Here is an 18220-nt window from a genome sequence, read left to right as displayed (position 1 = left end):
TATTTAATTTGGAGGAGGACAAAAAGTGGCACATGCATGTCTTGGATTAATGGGAGATATTTTTTTTATGAAGTAAAAACAAAAAAAGGGCAAGTCCAAAAGACAAAACAGGAGACACTGTATGCTCAAATGTCCACACACTGTCTTGTGATTCCAAACAGAGAAACGGCCTCAGTCTTCATCGAACAGGCCATAATATTTGCCAGTGTTGGAGAAGTAGATGTAAGGCGCGGCGGCTGCAGTGGGGTACATGACGGGGAAATGCATGGGTAACAAGCATCCTCCCAGCAGGCTGCTGCTGTCTTTGTAAAAAGTGGGTAATTGCACATTTTTGCCCGCGTCTGAGAGCTGAGACCCCTCCATGTCCGTGCAGGAGACCTGTCTCTTCAGCTTGTTGCGGCGGTTCTGGAACCAGATCTTCACCTGAGTCTCTGTGAGCTGCAGCGAGCTGGCGAGACACGCTCTCTCCGAGCTGCTCAGATACCGCTTCATGTCGAAAGTGGCTTCCAGCTGGAAGATCTGTCTCTTGGAGAAGATGGTGCGAGTTTTCTTCTTCACCATGCCCTTAGAGTCCCCTGGGCCATCCTGCTCGGACGCGTCCTCGGCGCTGTGCTCACTGTGCGCCCCGGGACAGGAGCCAGCGGTCCGCGGCGGGCTGTCGTCCCCGAGGTCCGCGCGCTGCACCATGGGCTTCACTGCCGCTGTGAATGAAGCGACAAAACGAGCTTTGATGCAGCGGAAAATGCAAACTTACGCGCTACTTTTTTGCGAAGAAACTGCTCAATAATTACTGTAGCATGATTATTAACTATAAAAACATCACCTGACTGGTCTGGGTTACACCCCCTACAGTGTCAAAAAAATAATTTAAATGAGTCTCTTTGGTGTGGATCCAGCTTTATGTGTGTGCACAACAACTTCATCAGCCTAACTCTTTCTACATTCCTTCCAAAATGTATTAGTCATTGAAATTAAAATACGGGAGAGGCATAACATTACATTTAGCTGACGCCTTAATAAAGAGAATAAACTAAAATGCATTCAACTATGAAGAAACAAACAAGCAAGTGCTATAGTGATACATAAACAAACCAATTGGAAGTTCCAAATAATATCAGATTTCTTCTTTTGTATTAGCCATTGTGCATTCGATACTTCCATATACTTATTACTGATTTATGTCTATAAATTCCCAGTTACCTGTCTCTTCTGAGCCGCTGCCTTGCCTCCTCCGGACGTCCCACGAGTCCCCACACCGCGCTCGTATATCCTCCTTACATCCAGTGTCCCCCCGCTCCTTGGTCCCGGCACTGTCCCCCCTGTCCCGCTGCTTCAGGTTCAGGATGTTGTCGATGGTGAAGGTCAAAGAAGCGCTCCGACTCGGGGCATCCTCTTTGCTCATGTTCCTGGGCATTTCATCTGCTCCTCCGAGATTCCCGAAACACCGACGTCTCCGGACGCTCCGAGCACCATTGCGCCTTGGCTGCGAATAGCGCGCGCAGAGGAGCGAGTTGCGACGTTCTTCAGCGACCCGGAAGACTGCAGTTCAGCAGCTCCTGATTGGTGAGGGTGTGGGGCAGATGAGGGCGGGATACAGACGTACGCTTGGCTACCATGTGGCTTTAAAACCCCTTTCTGTCGTAGAAACGCTTGCTTCCTGGCTCCATGCACAACAATACTGACTCAGACTAACATTTGCACAGTTCCTTGTGAAGTCCACTTGACTTAGAGTTGTGAGAACTTTGGGGTTCCATGACATCCAATTTATTTAGCCATATTTACATCACAGTTTAACAACTTTTTACATGCATGGCTTTGAGAATTTAAGGCCCTAAAAGATGGGGTCAAGCTGTAAAACATTTCTTTTTCTCATACTTTGACAGCCTGAAACCTTTAATCCAACATCTGAATTTGCCCTAATCCCTTTTTTTTATTTGGCCTTCATTGTTAATTTTATACATCCTGATTTTTAGTAGGACAGGAAAAAATCCAAGTTACCAATTTGCCTTGCCAAAAAAAAAACACCAAACAATTTGTGCATATATTTTTATTCACATGTGAACATATCAGTGTACAAAAGTCTGTATTAAAATTCTCTTAAATAAAAAATAGTGTCAAAGAATATTGCTAACAACGTACCCATGCTCACAGCTATCAAAAGTCACAAACACCAAACTCCTTTGCATAAATGATCTATAGTCTCTACAGTTTATTTGATCAAACCGAGAACACAGTTCATAATACTCACAACTAGTGTATGGGCTCAAATAGGGTCGGTAAGATTCAGAGCTTGTGAAAACATGTTCAGAAAGAATCATAATGTGGTTGTTTATAACCTTTTATAAACCTGCGACAAAAACTGCATGAAACTAGGAGAACAGTTTAAAATTAGAAGCTAAAAATGGAAATGTTAACCCTAAATTTGTCTGTAAACGCAGGGAAAACATTTATGCTCGTATACCTTAAAGGTGCAGGCTACGATTCTAGAGAAAGATTGATGATATTTTGAAACAAATACCTGAACAAATGCACCCCTCCTATCATTGCAGATCAGAAACCACTGCCTTTTTATACATAAATAGCCTTTCCCTCCTGGAAAATTGTTGTGTAGCTCTGACTGAAAAAGTAGTTTGATTGCCATTTACAAAGCCAGAGTATGAACAAAATGTTCACGCAGAATACACGTCTAACTTGTTTTCGCAGTTTCATCAAATATTTGTCAAATTCAGTTTTCAAGGTCTTGAACATTGATCAAATTTGTGAGCTCATTCCTATTTTTGCAACAATTTTTTTCAATTTCACCCAGAATCTGGAGGAAATGTTTTATAGGTTTACAAAGACTTTCCATGCCAAAAGCTTGTTTCACAAACTCAATCGTATTGACCCTTATTAGATCCCATAGATATGGTTCTTCAATACAATTTCTGTGAAAAATAATAAAAATAGAGCAATACATAAAACCCATGAACCTGGTGTGAGATGTCCTCTATAAAATACATGATTGTGGGCACCTTTAAACCTCAATTATTGTCCCTACACTTTTTATTCCAAAGGTACTTGTTTAGCAGTAGCATTTGTTATAAATAAATTGGAATGCATAAATTGATCATCTAAGTCAACAGGATCAGAAACTGAACTAAAAGTAATACTTTTGCAGAAACATTGGGCCCAAAAGAGTCAAAAGTCTTCTCCGTCTCTTTCTTAAAGTCACCTCAGTCCTGTCATCTGCGTTGTTAGGAACGACACCGGATGGCTGAAGTGGGAAGTCAATGGATAGTGGATAGAATTGGAGAACCCGACCATCCGTGGCGTCTCGCGATACAACACGGGAACTCTGACGACCCTCTGGCCGGCGTAGGGGAGGGCGGCACTGCTAGCCTCCATGTCGGCTGCTATCAGCCTCTTCCACTTGTTCCTGCGGTTCTGGAACCAGATCTTCACCTGGGTCTCGGTGAGCTGCAGTGAGACGGCTAGCCCGGCTCGCTCCGAGCTGCTCAGGTAGCGCTTCAGGTCGAAAGTGGACTCGAGCTGGAAAACCTGACACCGGCTGAACACGGTGCGGGTCTTCTTCTTTCGTGGCACTTTTTGGTCACCTGCGAGGAAGCAGAAGAAGGGTTACTAAATGGAACTGGTTACAACTACGCTAACAGTGCAGTGTAATTGAAAATGGTGAATGGATAATATCATCTGCCAGATATACCAATATTGGTATTTAGTGATAACGTTTTAAATGCAACATTTCTGGGAAGTTAATAGTAAAACTGTTTATTGATTAAAACAAACATAACTGTTGTTGGCCAATCCAGGGAACCAACTTATTTAAATTACCCACTATGACTCACTAAACTCCCAGATACACCCCTGCGACCTAATATAACACTTGTGTTGCCCCTTGGTGCTAATATCCTCAGCCAAGAAAAATATTCAAATACACCAACATTTAGAAACTACAAAACCAAAACATTTTTGGTCTTCCAAAAATGATGGACAATACTAACAATGCCCAACGTTGGCGCATGCGTAGTAGTGACGAATGCCCTATAAAGTGGGTTACTTTTTTAAAAAGGGGTCTGTTATAACCTTTGATTCGGCCTCACCTGTATCACAGCTGTCTTCTCGGGAGAAGCAGGAGGATCGCGCATCGTCCTCCTCTCTTTCATCCGTCAAACTGTAGTCCCCCTTCTCCCCCGGCTCCTCGCTCTCCTCCCGCCCTGTTAAAGTTGGGGAATCCCGGTCGCTTGTTGGCACAGCGTCTGTGTGTTCGTCCTTGTGCGATGGACCTACGGGCAGTGGGGAAACATAATGAAATCCTGCCCAGTATTCAAGCTTCATTTCGCTCCTGTCCAATAGCAAGACATTATCTGACATGTTTTTGCACTAAATGTGCCCATTCATGCAGTTCCAACATTATAAATAAGCATCACATCTCCGCTGCAGTTCTATTTAGAGCATCAGAGTGAGAGTGTTGTGTCGATGCCAAACACTTTTGGCTCGCGCTCGGTTTATAATTGGGGAGTTTAGGGTGTTTTACCCACCGAGTCACTAAAACGTGCCACAGCCCATGTGTCATGGCCTCTTGTGACATGTTAAATAACCGGCTGTTTTTGTGAAAGTGCTGCGAGACATGATTTCAAACTTTTACGCACGTAATTCAAAGTTCGTGTGTTTTTATACGGACAAAATGTGCCATTGCAAGTGGTTCGTGTTTGGTAGAGTGAGGATAACTGCTGTCACGACCGTTTTTAATCATGTTCCAACCCTTTAAAGCAGATATGAGCCCGAATTAACAATAAGAGCTGTAATTTACTCTTTCCACAACATGTGTTATTCCCGTACTTTGTATTAACAGATCAGGACATACCAATGCGAATATTATTGGATGCACTTACTTCTTGAGCTGCCGTACGCTGTGTTTGGTGATGTACCGCTGCCGGTTAACACTCCTCTCTCATCCAGACGTTTAGTTTCCAGTCCCGGACAGATCACCGGGCTGCGGTCGGTTACTTTCAATCTCTCGGTCTCCACCCTCTCCTCGGACGAAGCCGCTCTGTATGCAGTCCCCAGCAAATTCTCAATGTAAAATGAGCAACCTCTGGACGCAGGACCCAGCTTGGATCTCGGCGATTTATTATCTAGCATGTTTACTTGTCCGTCCTTCCTCGCAGTCATGAAATCCGAAGCAAAACGCTGTTTCTGATTTATAAAATCATTCCACGGTATGTGTTGTTCCCAGCCAGGAGTGTCTTCTGCTCCGCGTAAACCATCCCGACGCGACCCATGAGAGCACCGAGAGCTCAAGCCTCCGCTGTCAGAGATCCAGACATAAGTATCGTCCTGGAGAGACGAGGAATTACTCCAGAAGAAAAACCCGAGACTGTCTCGCTCCTCGCAGCCTCTGTGTGATCGTCTGCCTGCAGGGAGCAGAGATGCTGTATTTAGGTCAATTAGGGAGCAACCCAAAGCAGAGATGCAGTGTTGTCCTCAGGGCTGGAGATGGAGAGCTCCATGAAGAATGGCACAGTACCGCCTATTGGTTACAACTGTGCATGCACACTTAAGGTTTACTATGCACCCGGTTAATCTCTTAATCTCCCAATACTCCTATCCCGAGCGGGGTTGCAACACACATATTCGTCCACTATTATTATTATTATTTTTTTTAATTATTATTTTGTTGTTCTAATATTACACTTGCTTGATTAATCATTACTATATTCCTGACTATATTAATAATTCACGTGTTGTTGTTTTTTTACGGAAAATGTTCCATGACGTTTTTTCGATCGTATATAGAACTAAGTCAAGATGAGAAAAATAAGCGCGCCAACCCTTCATTTTCATGTTTACTTGAAAAGCATAAACACAAAAACAGTGTGAGACCCTTGAAATGTTTATAGAATATATTTTTCAGATATATAAAAACAAATATGAAGGTATAAAACTGTAATAAACTTAAATACCTTAATAAATAGAAGATAGTTGTTTTTTGTGAAGTTTGGACATGAAAGAGAAATTGAACTGGTTAACGTCCATCGCATTTTAAAGCTTTATTTATTGGCTGTTATGTTGGCTGTTGTGTCTATAAGCAAAAGTTATTTTGTGTGATTAATTTTAAACTTGGTTATCTACACGTTTAAAAATGTACTGTATATTTAAGCACTGATCTAATATCTGCATCTTATATGCCCTGAATTCTTTTTTAAAATAATGATATACCCTTCAAGATCCCTTAATGACATACAGAGACACATACAAATACGAATTATTATTATTATTATTGTTAACAATATAAACATTTTCAGCAAAAGCATATATTAAATTACATGTACTCACTTTTGCTAACAGAAAAAAATCCGGTATTTATGAATATGCACAATTTCGCTTAAAGACAAAAAATGTCGTCTACTTCAATAAAAGGTTAGTGATCGTTGTACATACCTGATGTTGAAATGTCCACACCCTAATTGCTAAAGTGTATACAGGACCATATTTGGCTACAAAACATTTGTGACGTCACAAATTAAGCTCATGCAGGACCAACAATCCTATTTAGCAGAGAAAACATCGTCCTTCAGCGGACGAATGCGAAAAACAAAAACACAGTGTTGAGCGAAAATGGATGGGTGGTTAAACTTCATCTCTTGGACTGTAAAAAATCTGACGAAATACCTAAAGTTCACAAAATGATTCATGCTATGAGTGAGTTGTTTGTTTTGCAAACTTGCATTTCCAAATGGACCACTATATCCGCAGGCAGTGTTAACACCATGTTGCTCATGGAGCTGGGAACATGTTAATCTTCCCTGCAGCTTAAAGCACCAGCCAGTGTAGCCCCAACAACAGGCCATGAGCACCATCTCACTTTCACACCACCGAGGCTTTCACCCTGGTTAGGAAGCCTTTATACAGCCTAACATGAACACTGAAGTGCAGTTTACCAACTTTTTTTGGAAAGAAGCTATGCCACCTTAAACGTCCGTAGATGGGCTGATAGTTGGCTCCAGCTTAACATGAGTTAATCAATGCTGAAGGTGGAGAATGTTTAGTCAGCTTCGAAGCTGTGAACGGCGGAGTAAAACACCACCTCGTTTGGAGTTGTAATAGGATTTAAACACTATGAAAAGCTTACTTTCATCTGTAAGTAGCCCTGAACAAATGCTCAGAACATTCCAGGCTGCATGTTGCTTAAACTTTATGGAACCTAACTTTTCTATTTATTTTTGCAACGAAAAAAATCTTAAAACACAGGAATATAAATTAAAAAACATGAAAGATTAAAGTGGTAATCTGTCAAGTGTATGAAATCCCTGACCAGCCATCAGTGAGGCGAGGCAGAGAACAACAAACAGTCTGTTTTCTCAGGAGTTAGTGGCACAATTGTTCTCCATTGTGCCACTAACTTGACTTTATATAAGCCTCTTTCGCAAGTAATAGCCTATCAACCTAATACTCTGGAATGTAACACCTCCTCAGACATTTTACACAAAACCTTGTAAGTGATTAAACGTATTATTCAACCTGTCTTATGTAAACGTATTATTACGTCACTAAGTGTGCTGCATAGTTTTTTATTTTGTATTCAGAAGAAAGGTCAAGAGTATTGTAGAAAGGTTATACAAGGAAGCGGTTGCATAACTCTTAATTCTAATCGGATGTTAATGTTTGCTGATTCAAAGCAGTTTTTTGTTAAAGTTGAAAGAAAAATGTTTGCTTTTTAATTGAAAACATTCAGTAAAAAAAAATCACAATTATTTATTTAAATGAAAAAAACAAACAGATTATGAAGCACATGTTTGTGTTAAGTGACAATGGTTTCAGTTGCGTAACAATTAAGTAAAAATATCTCCAGTTTGAATTAAGCGTTTAACACAAAAAAATGCTAAAGATATCCGTCTACTTAGGTTAGAGTTGATCAGATTTAATTGACAGTGAGCAAACAACCTCAGATTGTCTCAGATTCTAATTCTAATGTTGTTGAATCCTGATTGGTGCATGAAAGTATGTGATATCACATTATCCCCAAATGAAGCCCCGCCCTCTTAAACCAGTAATGGAAAGCACAAAGAAAAAACAAATGAGTTAGTCTCCCTGGTGAGATAACCAAAACGTACGTAACTTTAGCTTAAAAGTGTGTGTTTGTGAAGGAACCATCCCTCTTAGTGCTGAGACTAAAGGAGAAAATATATTTTCGGGGCCTTTAAAATAAATAATGCAATGCGATATGCAACCGCTTGTCAAAGGTACTATTGCATGTTTTTCTCATTAACCTTTTTTAGAGTCTTTGAGACCTTCTACTATTTAAATTTAAAAACAAAATGGAGTCTTCTTCTTTCCTCACGTGACCTTCCAGATTGATGTTATGACCCTCAGGGGGGACTCCGACCCTTAGGTTGTGAACCCCTTGTTTGAAATTGTCCAGATGTGATATCAAGCCATGTTGACTTCTTTTTTCCTAGTATTTAGATGTTGGTCAAAAACGATTAGATATCTTGTTTTCTGATGAAGTTCAGAACTAATTTAAATGATTTAAGTGCACAGTAATTTGACTGTGGTTCTTCTATCGGGCTTTAGAGGAACTATTGCGTGTTATTATATACTTATTGGTGAGCGGTTCATAAAGTCATACAGAGACGAGGCATATAAAAGAGACAACAATTGACAACAATTGCTTGAAATCTCCTCACCTTAATATGGAACTACTTTGTGGGCTTTTAAATATTGTAGAAGGCTGCATTTTGAAGATGTTTGCAAGCAGTTGAGGTATTATTAAAGATGCAGGATTATGGCAAAATGTGCGTTTTGCTGTTTTTGTCCAAACAGTCTTTCACCAACTATAATTCAGGCGGACATGTTTCTGTGCCACTATGTAAAAAAGCTAGAAACCATCTCATGCCACACAAACCAAACACTTCATCTCTGTCTGGCCTCAGTGGGAGGCACAGAGGCAGGGTCTCCTGATTAATGATGGCACTGCGGCTTCACATGTACATATGATGCAATGAAGAACTTAACCTCAACATTACATAATCCATGAACACCCAGAACTCTTTTTCTATACTTATTGTTACAAAATAATTCAATTTTAAAAGAAAAATTCACAAGAAAGGAAATCCATAAGCGGAAATCTAATTTGGATACAAACATTTTACTACATGCATTTATTCTTACTGCGTTAAGAATTATTTGACTCTTAATTCCAATGGAGAAAGTAGTTCCTAGTCGAAGTAGCAATCCAACAGTGTAGAAATAGTACATTATACGTCAATCATTAACACATTTACTTCTATTTTACATTTGCAAAATGCAAAAAAAAATGCACTTCAAGTATCAAAAGTAATATTTAGATACTTTATGTTGCTGGTTGACATGCAACTATTTTACATATTCCATATAGGCCAAGCTAATTATGTCATGCATGTTAAATCCTAATTTGTAAAATATGTTTTATCTAATAATAATGTAGTTAAAGAATAATGTGAGTACAAGAACCTCAAAATGCATGTTTCTTAAGTACAAAACTGACAATTTGACTTTTATTTTTACATTTTTTCAACCAGATAAAATGGTTGATTAAACAATAATCCGATAGTCTTTTTAAAAGCAACAATTCTCTTGTGGATTACTTTGATTTCTTGACAACGGCTCATCCAAAACATATGCATAATGAATCTAATTCATGTTATTGTAATGCAGTATCATTAAATAACATGATAAGCTTGTCGTCGTGCAGGATGAGACTCCCTGCATTAATACTCTGCTGCTGAGGGAATCCTCCAAATCATTACTGGCACTATAATGGGCCTCTGTGGCGATGCAAGCTGTTGAGGTTAAAGCCAGGGCCGACAATGCGATAGTGTATATGAGGTCAGCGAGGGCCAGACATCTTAGTTCGGCCTTAACAGAGGCGGTCAACCAGAAGGCCCCTTTATGCCACATCAAGCGTGGAGCTATTGACGGATCTGTCTGATTTCCAGCTCTCTTGCAACCCCTGCTCACCATCCTTGTTGTTTTATTTCACCAGCAGTCTCTCTTTATTTCTCCAACTCAAAAGGCTGGATGTGTTCCCATCAGATGAGGTTTTAAGCACGCTGTTTTCTTGGCACTTTGTGTCAAATAGGTCACCGTTGAGCCTGTGTGAAAACAGACCTCCAGGATCCCGCTGTCACTCACCAGAAATGCTTCTTAATCTGCGTTTCATACCTGCTCAGAAACTCCCAAAAGAGCGCTCCACATTACAAGCATCGAAACTGACACATACTTTTCCTGCTTAATCCCTATTAGCCCTCACCTTACTGCACCCCCGAGCCCAATTCATCGGGACAAAGCAAAAAGGCATTCTGGGAGCTGTTTGGTTTATTGCAAAAGCCCCTTGCAGCCTCTCACTAAAATAATAACCTTGTTGTTTTTCTCTTCTCTTTTAGTTTGAGTTGTTATCTCTCCAGCCTCCAAAGAAAGCACACTATTATTTGCTGGGAATAAACTATTAATGCCTGTTTGTTTAACCCTTGGACGGCAAATTAACCCCTGTTAGAGCCACCTTGTCAGCTCAACACAAAGGAGGAAAAGGCTTGATATTTTAAACACATTACGTCCTAATGCTGCACATCCCCACCCCCTTCTTGGCTTTTCAAAGGGTAGAGAACATTGACTCTTTTACCAGCTAAAAACCTTCAGGAAAACGCTTCATTTTAATAGAGAAATATAGGTTTTTGCATTGTTTTCATGCACTAATTTGCCATCTTTTTTTCTTTATCGTCAGGAAAAGTGCTTTTATAGGATTGACCAATCTCAGGCTGTTTCCCCATGTGTGTTAAAGTGATCAAGGTAATTACAGGAAAACATACCTACACGGGAAACATGTTTTATCCCTGTGGATGTGAACGATGGAGCACTTCTGATGGATTACAGGCCTACCAGGGCTTATGGGACATCAGATCAATGAGAAAACATCAGCTCCCCTCTAATACCACTAATGTCTTTAGCTGTGCCAGGAACCCGGGTCAAATGTTAACGCAGAACTTGATTCTTGGGATGGTTTCAACTTTAAAATAATTGAAGGACAGCTCAAACTTTTAAGGCTTTTAGGAGTGTCTTATTATAGAAACTTTTATCTTGGCCCTTCTATGGTGTGTCCCGAGCACACTCTATCCGACCCCGAGGTTCAGATCGTTTTCACATGCAGACTTAAGGAAATATGGGCTTCCAGCCGAAGACGCTCCCATAGAGGAATCGCGTGAGAAAGAAGTACACTCAAGGTAGCAGCTGACTGCCGTGGAGAGTGCACTGCCCCCCGAGGTCAAAGCACTTCTGTCATATTAGCTTATACGCAGGGTCCATATTTTTCAATAAATCATGCTCCTGAAGGGCAGCTGGAAGCACACGGCTATTAGCCGCAGTGAGGCCTGCCTGTGGGCTTCCTCCTGCTGCTGTGCTACACCTAATGAGGAAGGGTCTCATTTCCAGATTAGAAAACAAGTATCATCAACTTCCAACACTTTGATTTAATCCTCAATAGCATTTTATAAAAGTTGAAATCTACTGAAGGAGATTGCATGTTTTTAATCCTCTTTATTGAGCAAAATTCCAAAGTAAGAGGCCAATGTTTATTTGAAAAGTGTTTGATTTAAAGAAAAAATATGTATTAATGTTTACGTTAACTTTTGAATAGGATGGTAACTAAGTACATTTAATGTTTATGGTTAAAATGAATTTACTTGGATATTTACATTTGATGTTATAGTATAGAAATATTGTATGTTTCATTTCTACCTTTTTTTAAAAGCTTAACTTATCTTGAAAATGTATTTGTATAATACATAATTTAACCATTAAATAAAGTCTAATATATAAAGTAAAAGAAAAGCCTTCACTGCTATCACAAATACGTTAATCAATTATTATGATCCTATAATAAAATAAATATTGTGGTATACATTTTGATGCTAATAGTAATAGTGTACTTGTAATAGAGTATTTCTACTATGTTGGGCTATACTTTAACTGAAGTAAAGCATTTGAGTACTCGGAAACGTATACGTTTTCCTCGTCCCCCCGCTTTGCCCCTGAAGACAGTAACAGAAATCTGCTATATGTCCACTTCTTGTCTTTTATTAGAATGAGGGTCGATATGAAGTCCCCTCGTAGTCTGAGGGCCATCTGATCTGATTAAACATACATGCAGAGGGGAGGGCGGAAAAACAGCGGCAGGGTGGATGAGAGTCCATTTTAATGTCTGCCTGCAGGACACATCAGTGTTTTCACTCCTCTTGTCACGCGAGTCTTCCGCTCGTCCCGCAGCTCCGTAATCTCCGGGTTTCGTTTCGGTCCTTAAAAGCATCTTTTTATTTGTGTAAATCCTTACTCGCGACACTTTTGCAGTTTGAAGGCCTAAAATGTACAAAGTATAAAAAGTTTGGAGCCGACATGTTTACTCGAATGTATAATTAATGGAATATGTAGATGATATATGTTAATATATAAATAGGCTACGCGTAATTATTGCTATTGGCTGAAAGGATAGGCCTACGTTAAAGTAGATTTATAACCTATAATCTTCAAACAACGAATTTAAAGTTTTTGGGAAGAGTATTTTGCTTGTCATTTTTGTTTTGTTTTAGCCTGTTTACGTTTTTTTTCCGTTTTTTTACCCAGTTCGTTTGTCAGGAATAACATCCATTTTCGATTACTCTTTAAATACGTTGAACTGATATGTTGAGGCTTTACGTTAATTTAACTTGTAATGTGTTTCAAACTTGAATTTTTGGCTACAGCTTAAAGAAGACAGCCTACATATTTATACTTGAGGCAAAGAAGCCCCACCTAAATAGGGTCATCACTGTTTCCAGATTTCCTTTCCAAACTTTAGATATAGCCTGCTCTCCGTGTAAAACGTTAAAATGACGAGTGTACGGTGGAGCTGAAAGCAAATAAACTGAAACAGATTAACTTTTAAACGTGACAAAGAAAATAAACACTTATAAATTACACTGTTTGTGATTTACACTTTTGGGGAAACACGTTACGTTAATAGATTTTTGCTTTGCTTGACTTTCTAAAAATAAACACATTTCTTGGCACATTTTGGAAAGTACTTAACATTTAATTATATTCTCAGTCCTAAAGCAGTTTACGCACTTTTTTGTCACCTACCTTCTATTGTAGGCCTACTAATGCTCAGTGGATTTCAGTTACTTTTTTCCCATGAACGGTTATTTTATTTGGAAAATTCATTTTGAAACTACTGCTTTTTGATCAAGAAAACATATGTTTTAATTATGATATATATATATATATATATATATATATATATATATATATATGTGTATGTATTGGTATATTTAAATGGATGTTCACCCCATGTCCTCAGGATGTGTAAAGTCATCCTTCCTCGTTAAATTAAGTCAAGAAGCTGTTCATGAAAATAGAAAAACACTTATTTTATCACTCTTCCATCATCTGAGTTACATAAGCCTACCTGCATAAATGCTCTCCCTTTTTAACACTGACTATAATTATATCAAATCATGGCAAAAATATCCACTATTTTGTCACATTTTAATATATTACATTTGAAATATAATCAGAATGTGTCCAACATACAATATACAGAATATGATTAATGCTTTAAATGTGCTGAATTATGACTTGGCCCTACATCCAATGTGTTTCTGCTTAGAACAAAAAGAACAAACACCTAAATGAGAGGGATTTCTTGAAACGCACACCTCTAGTTTTAAAGTTATGTGCTAATAATTTTGGATGATGTGACTTGAGAGAAAAGGGCTAATTTGAAGCTGTTTCAGAGGGAGGCTGTGAGGGAGGTCACCACAGCGCCTGAAGCTGCTTTCAACTGGGAGGCCAAAAACTTGCCATATTGTAATTTTCTGTTTAAGTTCAGTGTGTGGAAACATATAAGAGGCCACATTCATCTGCCGCCTGTACGTGATTATTGTTACTCTGCTTTATATCACTTTATGGAAACGGAATAACAGAAATGTCCAGATTGAGAAAGACATCAGCGTCAGGATTTGAAAGTTGAAATTAGTTGTATTTGTTCCTGCGTAATGAACATTTACAGCTGGAAATCATTAATACAAACACAGTGAGTTCGTATGACGTACAACAACACCAAATGCACGACTAGAAATAGATCCATAAAACTAACATTATTTAGTTGTCTGTAACAGTAAAACACTATTGTACACCTACAGTCTGCCAGCTGAGGGCGGCAAAGCTCAGTTTATACTCAACAAGTGGATCCATAGAGAACTGGAGTAGTTTTTGGGTCAGTCACTGTGGAATTGTGAAGATATATTCATTTGTTTAAAAGAGTAACTTGCAGTTTTTTTTTTTTACTACATGCTTACACCTTGCCTGAAAATTACAATTAAAAATGTTAATGCAGGATTTTATATGTTTTACAAGACATAAGGGCAGGAATTCAGAGGAGAAGGAGCCGTTTTGAGACTGCGGTCAAGCCAGCCGTCTTTCACTTTTGCGTGGTCAAACCAGCCGCCCCTGTATTTCGAGTGCGCGATTAGTTACAGGTTTACGGTAATGCAATAAAACAACCCTGGGAAGCTTGAATTCAAAGTAAAGGATGGCATGTGGTTCATTTCTATTATTTGCGATTGAGGAACAGGGTAATTTATGAGAATAATTTTAGGACTTATTGCTTCATAAACTTGTTGCACAAATACTATGAACTACTTTTACTGTGTACTTTTTGAGAATGGCAAAATTCCCTCCAGAGAAGGAGCATTTTTGTCTAACTTTGACGTGGGATAAAAAACATTTCTTCCATAAGTAGTTTATGAAACTGCCATGTTTGTACTTAATATTTCTAGGACTACTTGCAAACATAATATGAACTACTTTTACTGTGTACTTTTTCAGTAATTTGAGTTTCAAAGTCCTCTCCAGAGAACAAAAATGAGCATTTTTGTCAACTTTAATGTGGTCTAAAAAACAGTTGTTTCATAAACTACTTATGGAAGAAATGTTTTTTATCCCACGTCAAAGTTAGTCGAAAATGCTCCTTCTTGTTGTCTGGAGGGGACTTTGAAACTCAAATTACTCAAAAAGTACACAGTAAAAGTAGTTCATATTATTTGTGCAAGTAGTCTAAGAAGTATTAAGTACAAACATGGCAGACTCATAAACTACTTATGGAAGAAATGTTTTTTAGACCACATTAAAGTTGACAAAAATGCTCATTCTTGTTCTCTGGAGAGGACTTTGAAACTCGAATTACGAAAAAGTACACGGTAAAAGTAGTTCATATTATGTTTGCAAGTAGTCTAAGAAGTACTAAGTTCAAACATGGCAGTTTCATAAACTACTTATGGAAGAAATGTTTTTTAGACCACATTAAAGTTGACAAAAATGCTCATTTTTGTTCTCTGGAGAGGACTTTGAAACTCAAATTACTGAAAAAGTACACAGTAAAAGTAGTTCATATTATGTTTGCAAGTAGTCCTAGAAGTATTAAGTACAAACATGGCAGTTTCATAAACTACTTATGGAACAAATTTTTTTTATACCACGTCAAAGTTAGACAAAAATGCTCCTTCTTGTTCTTTGGAGGGAATTTTGCCATTCTCAAAAAGTACACAGTAAAAGTAGTTCATAGTATTTGTGCAACAAGTTTATGAAGCAATTTATTCTCATAAATTACCCTGTTCCTCAATCGCAAATAATAGAAATGAACCACATGCCATCCTTTACTTTGAAATCCAGCTTCCCAGGGTTGTTTTATTGCATTACCGTAAACCTGTAACTAATCGCGCACTCGAAATACAGGGGCGGCTGGTTTGACCACGCAAAAGTGAAAGACGGTTGGCTTGAACGCAGTGTTTTGAGCTCTGCTACTAAAAACTGCTTTTTTTTAACGTCATACGTCAAACGCGTCATATTACGTCACATGGGGGAGTTAACTTTCACGGACTCGTTCTCTGCCCAATCCGCGGTAGTAGTTTGTAGTTGGTGTGAGCGGTTGTGATTTAGTGAGCTGGTATTTTTTCGGTAATTTTACATTGCATTTCACCGTTTGTAATCATGGTGAGCTTGTGTTTGTGCAGGTTGCACAAACTCAAGCCTGTCAGGGCATCGAGTCTACAGTTTCCCTCACGGGAAAAGGACCGGAGCTAGTGTTCGTTCCTGGGTGCGTTGTGCATCCACCTCCCTGCAGCACATACTCCGTCTCCACAGCTTTATCAAGAAACCGTATTACATCTCTCTCCCCCCCTTCGCTGCTCTCTCTCTCTCCCCCCTTCGCTGCTCTCTCTCTCCCCCCCTTCGCTGCTCTCTCTCTCTCTCTCTCTCCCCCCCCTCGCTGCTCTCTCTCTCCCCCTCCCCCCCCTCGCTGCTCTCTCTCTCCCCCTCCCCCCCCTCGCTGCTCTCTCTCTCCCCCTCCCCCCCCTCGCTGCTCTCTCTCTCCCCCTCCCCCCCCTCGCTGCTCTCTCTCTCCCCCTCCCCCCCCTCGCTGCTCTCTCTCTCCCCCTCCCCCCCCTCGCTGCTCTCTCTCCCCTCCGGTACACGGCACCGTAAGACTAGTGTGGAGTTGCATTAGGTAACGCTGTGGTGGCTGTACTGCTCCAGCCGTCTCCTTTGGGTTTGTTTGTTTCCCCCTGTCTGTGTTGTTTGTGTGGGCGTGGTTTCTGTCACTCCTGGCTCCCGGCTCAACCTCCACTCACCTGCTGCAATCAGCTGTGCACCCTCCCCGACTACACACCTGCTTTCCTTCAAGCCATTTACAACGGCATATCAACGGAGGCTCCACAACCTTTCTCCGCCAGATCGTCAAGTATCAGCCAGCCGTATCTCGCGACTCCCCTCCGGTACACAGCACCGTAGTGTGGAGTTGCATTAGGTAATGCGAGATACGGCTGATACTTGCGCATTAGTTTATGTTATGGATCAGTATCAAAAGTCTTGCCAGTAACGTTACTATATTATCAATACTACTTTAGTTATAGCCTGATATATGATTGCTAACTTTACAATGTTGTGATGTGACGTTAGCTAACATGCTAACGCCGGTCACTCACCAAGACAGCTGCTCTGTTCTCCACTGGTTCTCCACACACCAAAGCTCCATTTCTCTCCGATGGCCGTTATTTTTTTTCTAAGCCTTGGCTGCTCCTGGTCTCTTGGACGCCTAGCAGGCTCATAATTATAATCATATGCATTCGAATGTATATTTTCAACCTCTTCTGTTTCAAAACTAGCATTGTGATCCATGTTTATTCATACGTTAGACCGGCCGCTCTCCCCCTTGTTTCCCCCATGTTACGTCACACGCGGGAGGTGACGTGCGGAGGCTTTTTTATGCGGAAGTGAAAATGTCTTACTAAAACGACGCCAGATGTCACTGTAGTGTATATTTCTGTATATTTTTGGGAAAATCTAGTGTATTCATCATTTTCCTACACATTTATTCACTGGTGTCTCTAACCTGCAAGTTGCCCTTTAAGGCCATTTCATGTTTTCTGAAGGCATGATCCAAATGCATTTATTGTAAAGATGCAAATTAGTACAACATCGTCCAGTTACAATTTTTTAATTTATAATCAGGGTTGGGGAGGGATTTTTGAAAAATGTATTCAGCTACAATTAGTAGATATCTGTAAAACAAGTGTAGTCAGTAACCTTATATTTGTATCAAAATACAAATGTATTGTAACCATGATTACATTTGGTTTCTTCTGGATTACTTCAATATATAATTTTATACAAATAAGTAGTGCCTTTTTTTTGTATCCTGATGACATAATCCTGTTACGTGTAATCTGTTACTCCCCAAACCTGTATACGTCAAACTCTTGGATCCTCTGAAAAATAATTTGGTACTGGTAATTATATATTTTTATTTGATCAATACAATTTTGGAAGTAACTTTGGAAGTTCAATGTACCGCCAAACAGCTAGCTCAGTCAGCTGCTCATGCACATCTGCACATGACAGATTGAACTGATTCAGTGGTTGTACCACCGTACTTTGTCACTAGATGGCAGTGTTGTGCTCTAGTCAGTGAGTTCAGTAACAGTTCAAACCACCCTCAACCTTAAAAGGGAAGTGAGACCTGGACAGCCATAGAAGCTATCATAAAGCAGGAAACATTTCAGAAGACACATGATCACAATATACGCCTTCTCATTTATTATAATCAGTGCAATAAATAAAAAATCATTTTTAAGCCAGATTTTTTTCCCGAAGGGTT

At 39.7% G+C, this 18220-nt stretch overlaps 2 protein-coding genes across 3 annotated transcripts; both read right to left on the bottom strand.

Annotated features, from left to right (window-relative positions):
- Nucleotides 1–165: 165 nt before the first annotated feature.
- Nucleotides 166–1414, bottom strand: LOC307032872 (homeobox protein HMX3-like; the record flags this gene model as incomplete). The annotated part of the gene is made up of 2 exons (XM_079671150.1): nt 166–701; nt 1201–1414. 2 exons carry the CDS (start codon nt 1412–1414, stop codon nt 172–174), a joined length of 744 nt encoding a protein of 247 aa, XP_079527276.1. The 3' UTR covers nt 166–171.
- A 679-nt stretch (nt 1415–2093) lies between these two features.
- Nucleotides 2094–17252, bottom strand: LOC307034169 (homeobox protein HMX3-like). Of its 2 annotated transcripts, none has more exons than XM_079672940.1 (3): nt 17049–17252; nt 4098–4280; nt 2094–3593 (listed from the first exon to the last, which is right to left on the bottom strand). In XM_079672940.1, the coding sequence occupies exons 1-3, from the start codon at nt 17239–17241 to the stop codon at nt 3208–3210; spliced, it is 762 nt and encodes a 253-aa protein (XP_079529066.1). In that variant the 5' UTR covers nt 17242–17252; the 3' UTR covers nt 2094–3207. The 2 variants fall into 2 exon arrangements, with proteins under 2 accessions (XP_079529066.1, XP_079529065.1); XM_079672939.1 differs by lacking the exon at nt 17049–17252 and adding an exon at nt 4890–5425.
- Nucleotides 17253–18220: the final 968 nt, after the last annotated feature.

This window comes from Notothenia rossii, assembly GCF_949606895.1.
Source record: "Notothenia rossii genome assembly, chromosome: 3".
Lineage (NCBI taxonomy): Eukaryota > Metazoa > Chordata > Actinopteri > Perciformes > Nototheniidae > Notothenia > Notothenia rossii.
This window is presented reverse-complemented; position numbering and strand designations above follow the sequence as displayed.

Coding starts and splice junctions, on each gene's coding strand:
- LOC307034169 (XM_079672939.1), bottom strand. CDS start 5,169: ATGACTGCGAGGAAGGACGGACAAGTAAACATGCTAGATAATAAATCG. Junction 4,281..4,889: donor AGCGTACGGCAGCTCAAGAA/GTAAGTGCATCC, acceptor CACTGCCCGTAG/GTCCATCGCACAAGGACGAA. Junction 3,594..4,097: donor AGAAGACAGCTGTGATACAG/GTGAGGCCGAAT, acceptor GCTTCCTCGCAG/GTGACCAAAAAGTGCCACGA.